This window comes from Saccostrea cucullata, unplaced genomic scaffold (genome assembly GCF_032062105.1).
Source record: "Saccostrea cucullata isolate Sc308-1 unplaced genomic scaffold, CSIRO_AGI_Scuc_v1 ctg9141, whole genome shotgun sequence".
Taxonomy (NCBI): Eukaryota; Metazoa; Mollusca; class Bivalvia; order Ostreida; family Ostreidae; genus Saccostrea; species Saccostrea cuccullata.
The window spans coordinates 850-10,540 of record NW_026924926.1 but is presented as its reverse complement, the minus strand read 5'-3'; the positions used below and the strand labels follow the sequence as shown (position 1 = coordinate 10,540).

General features: G+C 41.1%; 1 protein-coding gene across 1 annotated transcript; it reads right to left on the bottom strand.

Moving 5' to 3' along the window:
- Positions 1–8,176: 8,176 nt before the first annotated feature.
- LOC134267616 (putative nuclease HARBI1) lies at positions 8,177–9,463 on the bottom strand. The gene has a single exon (XM_062749815.1). It carries the CDS (start codon positions 9,461–9,463, stop codon positions 8,177–8,179), a length of 1,287 nt encoding a protein of 428 aa, XP_062605799.1.
- Positions 9,464–9,691: the final 228 nt, after the last annotated feature.

The window sequence follows — 9,691 nt, the reverse complement described above, 5'->3', positions numbered from 1 at the left end:
CTAAGAACATACAAATAACCGTTTTCTGAAAGACTGTAGGCTATCTGGATACATTTTCTTTGTCTGATATAGAAAAAACTCCCATTTTCAATACTGGTTTTCTTAATTTTTCATTGAAAATAACAGTTAAATTCATCTTGTTTTTCTACAAATTATGCCCCGAAACACCTATATTGACCAGGCTAATGTCATGAAGCATTATTAAAAGAATTAATTTCTTAAATTTGAAAAATATGTAGGCACTTCTATTTACTAGATCTTGACCTTAAACCTCTAATTATTGGTCATTAACTGATTTAACTCATTATCAGCTGATCATGTTTGGCTTCATATGAGGATACGTGATCACATGTCAGACTGAAGTCATGTGACAAAACAGACAAAATGGTGGCTGAAAACAGTCATGTTGAGCGCATTGGACCTAAAAGCACTGGCCGCTGGCCACATTGGAAAGGTGGCCGCTTAAATGAGTTAAAATATAGTGAAAAAATGAATGGGCAGATTGATACTGGCCACTTAGGGGAGTGGCCGCTGATTTAGGGTGGCCGTAACAGCAGGTGCGACCGATATAAACTCAATAAAAAAATACAGATAAAACATTGAAATCATGATAATCTAAGTTTTCAGTTTAAACCTTATTTTTTAAAAGTGATTTAGTGTGTGTTGTGTCCTATATGTTCCAAATTGAAAAGTTAAGTTGATGTCATTGAAGTCGCGTTCAAATTCTAAGGGCATACGTCTTAACCAATCCATATGTCCTTTGCGACGTCTCTGCGCCAGTGGATATCAAATGTACGGATGTCGTGCATAAATACCAGCTCCTCTTAGTCTCTAGTGAACGATTTGTGCACTTTAGGCCATTCCAAATTTTTTTTATGTTTAGCGTCCGCGTGCGCCTTGGTTTTTGACACCCCATATGAGAAAAAACACACAACAACAGAAGTCCTGAAATTGATAAATTTAGTCGAAATTTTTTAATTTTGTAAATTTCTCCAAATAAATCTATACAGTAAGTTATATTTGGTGTATTGTAAGCATTTATTCCGTTGTTTTTCCTTAAAAATAGATATTTCTTCTATTAAAGCAATTTAGTTAGATCAAATCATTGAAGGACGTCATTTTTATGAATTTGAAGCTTGTGTTTTATGTTTTGGCTTGTGTGTTTTTTGCGAATAGGTAGGTAAGTTTTTTAAAGATGAGTGAACGCTAAACAGAGAAAAAACTTGGAATGGCCTTATGCTGATTTCAGCAGTTTGTACAACAGTTTTGAATCGATTGCGCAGGTGCAGAGGGGGGATCTGACGGTCCTGTCTGGGTGTGGTAATCCGCAGACGGCCAGTTCTTGGTCTGTCGTCCGTGTTCCTAGCTGGTGGAGACGTGTGTTTAACTGCTGCAAAGCCGATTGATGTACACCAAAGGCAGTTGCAACTTCCTGTTGCGTAGCTCTGGTTGTTACAATGTATCATCGTTATATCCTTGTTGCGTTCATCTTTGTTTGCATTGCAGCATCAACATTGCAATCAAATCTCAAATATGGTTTTAATAGGAGGGTTTATTGCTTCTCCAAATCCAGAATATCATTGAAAATAGACCCCCGATTTACAAGAAATCTTGTAAAACACTATTGTCATAAACATGATTAATCAAGGGAGATAATTCAACACTAGGGGTTTAAAACCCTATGCTGTACTTGGAATAGGCCACAGCTATCCAATGATAAAAAAAAGATAGTTGTTCCATATACTTTTTCAAAATGTCTTTGATGAGTAAAACAATATACATTTCTTTTTTTGTTGAGTATATATTATATAAATATTGCATGTTGTTGAGTGTAACATTGAAAATTTTCATATATTGTCAACCAAGGAGAAACCGAGGTTGACAATGGTTTTCTTGGGGTGAAAATTTTCAATGTTACAGTCAACTACATGCAATATTTATTATGTTATACTGTATGTTTTATACAAATACATATAACAGTGAACCGTGCGCGCATAAATTCTGCGCAGTCGCTTTTCTTTTTTTTGGAATATCACCCCTGTCGTCAAGCAATGTTGACTGTTGGAGGACATGGCTTCATGTTTCAGTGGGTAATAGTGTTTTTTAACAAATGTTTCTCAACCAATCAGATTCAACTAATTTATATGAAAGTATAATATTATATTGTATGAAGCGATCAATTCCATCATTATAAGGATATAGAAACTTGCTTTGCCTGTCCATATGTGATTATTGTTGACTGCATTCTCATAAACAATCATTCAATAAGATTGGTCAGTATTGTAAGTGGTATTGCTGGGTTCTGTATTTCAAATGCAAAGTAGTTTTGCTTTCATTGAAATTAAACATCCGATCGATGAGTAATATGATAATCAACATGTGAAACTTAAATACCACACTCTATCAAGCAAAGTGACACACTGTTATTAGCTCACCTGAGCCGAAGGCTCAAGTGAGCTTTTCTGATCAAAATTTGTCCGTTGTCTGTCGTCGTCGTCGTTGTCGTTGTTGTTGTCGTAAACTTTTCACATTTTCATCTTCTTCTCAAGAACCACTGGGCCAATTTCAACCAAACTTGGCACAGAGTATCCTTGGGTGAAGGGGATTCAAGTTTGTTCAAATGAAGGGCCACACCCTTTTCCAAGGGGAGATAATCATGAATTTGTTAAAAATTAATGGCATTTTTAAAAAATCTTCTTCTCCAGAACCGCTGGGCCAGGAAAGTTCAAACTCATGTGGAAGCATCCTCAGGTAGTGTAGATTCAAATTTGTTCAAATCATGACCCCCGGGGCAAGGGTGGGGCCAAAATGGCCGACCCAAGTTTTACATAGGAATATATAGGAAAAATCTTTAAAAATCTTCTTCTCCAGAACCACTGGGCCAGGAAAGATGAAACTCATGTGGAATCATACTCAGGTAGTGTAGATTCAAGTTTGTTCAAATCATGACCCCCGGGGCAAGGATGGGGCCAAAATGGCCGACCCAAGTTTTACATAGGAATATATAGGAAAAATATTTAAAAATCTTCTTCTCCAGAACCACTGGGCCAGGAAAGATGAAACTCATGTTGAATCATCCTCAGGTAGTGTAGATTCAAGTTTGTTCAAATCATGACCCCCGGGGCAAGGATGGGGCCAAAATGGCCGACCCAAGTTTTACATAGGAATATATAGGAAAAATCTTTAAAGATCTTCTTCTCCAGAACCACTGGGCCAGGAAAGATGAAACTCATGTGGAATCATCCTCAGGTAGTGTAGATTCAAGTTTGTTCAAATCATGACCCCCGGGGCAAGGGTGGGGCCAAAATGGCCGACCCAAGTTTTACATAGGAATATATAGGAAAAATCTTTAAAAATCTTCTTCTCCAGAACCACTGGGCCAGGAAAGATGAAACTCATGTTGAATCATCCTCAGGTAGTGTAGATTCAAGTTTGTTCAAATCATGACCCCTGGGGCAAGGATGGGGCCAAAATGGCCGACCTAAGTTTTACATAGGTATATATAGGGAAACCTTTTAAAATCCTCTTTTCAAGTACTTCAGAGCTATGATTAGTGATATTTATATGGAATCACCCTCAGGTAGTGTAGATTCTAATTTGTTCAACTGATGAACGCCTGGAGGGGGGGGGGGTAAATTCAAGCCCGATGTGCTCAGGTGAGCGCTGTGGCCCCTGGGCCTCTTGTTGGAATGATAGTAGCTGCTTAGGACCCTGGGTGTATCTGACATATGTGGGAACTATTTTTGATATCATTTCTCCGTCCATATCAGTTCTCGGCCGTACTGCAAATACACGTTTTTAATCCAACGCCAAATCCCAACAAAATTAAGCTATTTGCGAGCTTGAGAATTGCACAAAAATTATTAATAACTTGATTAACGCTAATAAATTTAAAACAATCGATCAAAAAAACAGAATTCATTCTAGTTTAGAGTAAAAAAAATAACTAGAAAAATTTGCTAGAAAAGTAATCAATATTATACAATAATTGCATGATAGTGAGGGAGTCATGAAGATTTCATCGTCCATGAAATATCATATTCCCCGAGGGCAACGCCCTAGAAGAATATGATTTTTCATGGGCGAAGAAATCTTCATGTCTCCCAAACATTCATGCAATAGTTTTTAGCTCACCCGAGCTGAAGGCTCAAGTGAGCTTTTCTGATCACATTTTCAATTTCTTCACAAGAACCACTTGGCCAATTTAAACCAAACTTGGTAGAAAACATCCTTGGGTGATGATGAGTTTAAATTGTTAAAATAAAGGGCCAAGTCCCTTTCCAAGGGCAGATCATAAATTATGAAAAGACAAAAATAGGGTTGGGTCATTGAAAATTCTTTTTCTCAAGAACCATTCGGCCAAAAAAGCTGAGACTTATGTGGAAGCATCTTTGGGTAGTGTAGATTCAAAATTGTAAAAATCATCACCCCCAGGGGAGGGCAGGGCCACAATAGGGAATCCAAGTTTTAAATAGAAATATATAGAAAAAATAATCATTAAAAATCTGCTTCTCAAGAAAAAGTGGCCTGGAAAGCTGAAACTTATGTGGAAGCATCCTTGGGTAGTGAAGATTCTAAATTATAAAAAATCATGACCCCCAGGAGTAACGTGGGGCCACAATAGGGAATCCTATACACAGTAGGGATGGGGGAGGGTGGGTCAGGGGTCCACAATAGATATAAGAAAATGGGAAATCTGGTAAAGAACTGCATCACCAAAGTTACTCAGGTGAGTGATGTGGCCAATGGGCCTCTTGTTTTATTGTACCGAGTCAAGCACAATGCAGGAAATATAAAGAAAATCCAATAAATAAAGTAATTTTTCAAAGTTTATTTTTGGATAAATTAAAAAAACATGTAGTTGTGGTTTATGCCCGAATAATTATAGATTCGGGATATAGATTTTTTGCTCTGTGACAATTATCAGAAAATTGACCAGTGAAATTATTTCTTTACAGCCATACACAATAACATAATGGTTCAGTTAGTTGATTAATTGTTTATGACCATACGTCATCACTAGGTGTACAGAATATTAAATTACCACCCTCTATTCTGTCACCTGTGAATTGTGTGCATTCAAGCAAATTAAAAGGAATGTCTTGTTATGGGCTGACTGTATGCGATGGTATGCATGAACTGAAAACAAAGGGTTTGGATATATATATATGGAGTCAAGCTCAATTATTGACTATAAAAATGAAAGCTAACCTGTAAAACAAAATCTCAGAGTGTAACCCCCTCCCTTGAATCCGCCACTCTTATCTTCTTTGGAGTTTCTGGAAAATTCTAGATGTATTGTACCCCAAAACAAATCTATATTTAGATATTGCATCACTCCAGGTAATCACTAGTCTCGTTCAACCAGACTCTCGGCTGTCTCCGTGAACTCCGACCAGCAGAGAGTCTGGTAAAGAATCACGTAGGCGTTTGTAACCGTTAGAGGGCGCTATCTTGTTTTCATTTTAAAAATCCTTTTTGTAATCAAACGTTCAAGACGTTTCTTCTGCTTAATTGTGACTTTAACTTAATAAACTGATCTGTAATTAGGGATACCAAACGAGAAATTACAATATCAATCGAAGGAATGTGTATTACGCAGGTAGGGCTTCACTACTTTCACTTTTGCTTTCGTATAGAATATTTGCAAGACATAATAAAACACACTAACCTTTATCTAGTGGGCATTACCGTAAACAATTCCTCTCTAACGGTTTTAACTTTTAGAAACATAACTTTTACATCTTTAAGTTATTTTACTGCTGATTTATCACGTATTTGTTTAAATCTTGGAGGTGTGTTCTTTTCAGCCAATCAAAAACTTTACCAGAATTTCGGTAAAGGCCCGGTCCCACTGGGGAGCGGATTAATTGCGCATGAATTTAGCATACAAATTTCGGGCGTTCGCTGTCGTTCGCAACAAAATTGGCCAAAAATGACAAATTTCGTAGTATGAATGACGGATATATTAAATATGCATAGCGAAAATATGACGAACAAAAGCGGATATTTCACGAATAAAAGCGTATGCAATAGCGGATGCTCTTCCATGAGGGGTACAACTGGTAAATGTTGACGAATGTATTGCAAACACTGCGGATTTATAACGAACAATCACGGATGTATATCGCATGTATTGAGGAAACGGATCGAATACATTGCAATTATCTCGGAAGTATCACGGATGTATTGAGAATGCATTCCGCACGTGTTGCAGAAACAACGGTTGTATTGAGCACGCGCGGCATTAGCGTTGCGGTCATAAAAAAGAAGCGCGGGCTTTTTAGCATCACTTTTCATACCAACACCACACCGAAAACATGTCCGGCCGTAAGAGGTCAAAGAGGCAGGGGATTAAGAAGCAGAAGACTAAAGCTGATACAGGAGCTCGAGGGAGGGTTCCATCTCCCACCCCGCCCCCTCCAGCGCCATCCCGGGCTGTCGCCAGGTCTCCCACCCCACCTCCTGAAGCCGCTGCTGTCGTTGAGGTACTGGAAGTCGCTTCTGGTCCTAGTCATGCAGGAGATTCTGATACACTTCCTATTGTTGGCAAGGGGAAGGGTAGGGGAAAGAACAAGGAGAAAGCAACAGACCAGCAGCTAGAAAGGAAGCCAAGGATGAATTTCACCCTCCCGTCAGAACAAGAGGACGCCGTGTTTGAGTGGCTGGAGGAAAATGAGTTACTGTGGAGAAGGGGACACAGGCTGTTTAAGGACACAAACAGGAAGAAGGCCTTGTGGGAAGAGAAAGGAAGGGACCTGGACGTGTCCTCTGAACATCTGCAGGGCTGGTGGAGGGGGATGCATACATGGTATGTGAAGCTGCACAAGGTCAAGTCTGGGCAGGCTGCGAAGAAGCTAACAGACAGAGAGAAATATGTGCTGCAGAAGTGTTCCTTCTATGAGGGAGAGCTGAGACACCGGTCGTCTGCACCCATGAAATCTGTAAGTAATATTGTGCAAATTGTTTTTTCCTTAATTTGATGCCTTTATAGTGCAAAACCATGGAACTTTAACTTATTTGTTTATACTTACAGCTGCCTCGTGACGTGGACCCTGACGCTGCAGAAGTTGCTTCTGATGCTGAATCAGAAGTTGAGAGTGTCATCCCTGTCGAAGGCGACCGCGAAAGGGAAGTGGAGACTGAAGGGCTGCTCTCTAATATAGAGAAGACCACTGCACAGGCCTTAAAAGGTGCAGTCTACAGCAGAGGTGGCACCAGCCGTTCGACGAAGAGAAGGCACCAGGATGCTGAGGAAGAGTGCTTGAGAGAGATGAGGGACAGCATGAAGGCCAACACCCAACTGCTGTCCCAGCTTGTTTGCGAGAAGCCATCCTCACCCAGGGAGCCCTTCATTACCTACGTGTCGGACACGCTAAGAAGACTACCCGATCATCAGTACGATGCCATGATGAGAAAGATCACATCCCTGCTGCAAAACCCTAACGCCATCGACTTCTCCTCGTCTACTAATCTCCACTCTATTCTACCTGCAACATCCAAGCCGACACAGTCCCAGTTTACCCCTCCTCAGGGCCTGTATCACCCCCAGTACCAGCTAACACAGCAGTTCCAGCATCCACAGCAACCTGCCATCCCCCAGTACCAGCTAACTCAGCAGTTGCAGCAGACACAATCACTTGCTTTCCCCCAGTACCAGCCAGCACACTCTCAGCAGACAAGTACCAGTGGTGCCACTGACCAGCCAAGACGTTCAGACACTTTGTCTCAAGTGTTGAAATTGACACATGACGTCTTGGATGACTCCATGAACCTGTCACTCAGTGGATCGGGGGATGACAGTTTGTCTTCCATGAGGTCCCTGAACACACCTCCTGCTCCACTGCCTTCGACTCCTGCATCTCCACAGGCCTCTCAGTAGATTTATGGCCTATATTGTGCAATGGACAGTTCACTTGTTTATTTGATGTTTTCAGTACTCATAATGTCCCTTATGAACAAAATAAAAGACAGTGTTTGTTAACTTTGATTTATGTGCCTCTTTTTTGTGACTTCCCTTACATTAATGAAAGACAATACATTTTGAACTTGATATAAAAGTATGGCAAACTTCAAAATTCATCATACATTTATTATACATCATCCAATATTACATTCTTGTTAATTAAATCATCAAGAAGGTGGCGAAATGAACCAGTGTTTTGAAGGTCTGTCTTTACACTAAGTCTATCATTTTGTCTTGCCAGGCTACGGAACCAGCAGGTGAATTGCACCAATGCTTGATGAGGTTGCGCTGCATCTTGCCTTCTTTTGAAGCTCTGTTAGGTGCTTGGACTTCCACAGTGTCGAATAGGTTTTGGCCCCTTCGCCATTCTCCGGGCTCCATTTGTCCATTTTGCAGCTGACGGTCTAAAAGTCTGTTTTGCAGGACTGGGTATCGGGTGCGCATCAGGTTGTGGAGCAGAATACAAGCCTTCACTATGAGCCTGACTGTTTCAGCATGGTGCTGCATGGTGGTGAGCAGTACCTGGAATCTATTGACCATTATACCAAAGGCATTTTCTACCACTCTCCTTGCCCTTGACAATCTGTAATTGTAGATGCGCTCTTCCCTGGTCAGGTTCTTCGCGCTGTATGGCTTCATCAGGTATGTTCTTAGGGAGAAAGCATCATCACCCACAATGAAGTAGGGAACATCTTGTGTGTCATTGGGAAGGGGGTCTGGACGTGGCCAACCCGTGATGTTGTCGCTTTCTAGACCTTGCTTCAGCTCACTGTGGTTGTAGATTTGGGCATCTGATGCAGCGCCATTTCCTGATACGTCAGCCCAGAGGAATTTGTAGTCGGAACTGACCATGCCAAACAGTATGATGCTGAAGAAGCCCTTGTAGTTGTAGTATTCCGACCCTGTGTTGGGGGGAGCCTTGCATGCCACATGCTTGCCATCAATGGCACCAATGGTGTGAGGGAAGTTCCACCTCTGCAGCCAGTCATCAGCAATTTGCCGCCATTCTTCTTCGGTGGTTGGGCAAGTCATCTGCTCATCAAGGTACTCGTCCACTATGGCCTCGCATACGTCTCTGACAACTTTGCTTATGGTGTTGTGTGGCACCCTCCAGGCATACTGCATGTCCCTGTATTTTGTACCAGAGGCCAGGTGGCGCAGGGTTACTGCCACCTTGAGACCAGGCTCCAAGTTAGGTCTGAAGTTGGTTTGTTCCTTGGTCAGTCTGGGAGTGAGCCGGTTCACCACTTCGTCAAACATGGCTGGGGACATTCTCATGAAATTGTGAAAGGCATGTGGATCTTCATTACGCAGCTCTATCATCAGCTTATTGTACATGCCAAGGTCCAGTCTTCTATCAATCCATGGTCTCACCCAAACAGCTCTATGATTTCTTCTTCGCCTTCTTCTCCTCCTCTGCATCAATTGCTGAACTTGGAAAAGTTGATTGTTATGTTGTTGGATGGCAGCAACTATCAAACGTCTTCGAGGATCCATAACTATATTTGTACTTCTCCACAGCTACACTGGCAATGACTGGCTAATATGTCTATTTCTGCTACTTTATATAGTACTTGGGTTTACGTGAAGTGTTTGTTATGCACTCGCAATTTGTTCGTAAATCAGATGCAAAGCAGACGTTATACAAACGCATTATTTGTGGTCAATCCGTATGCATTCGCTACGAATTATTTTAGTTCGTTATATGGACGTGATAGTCACGCT

Coding starts and splice junctions, on each gene's coding strand:
- LOC134267616 (XM_062749815.1), bottom strand. CDS start 9,463: ATGGATCCTCGAAGACGTTTGATAGTTGCTGCCATCCAACAACATAAC.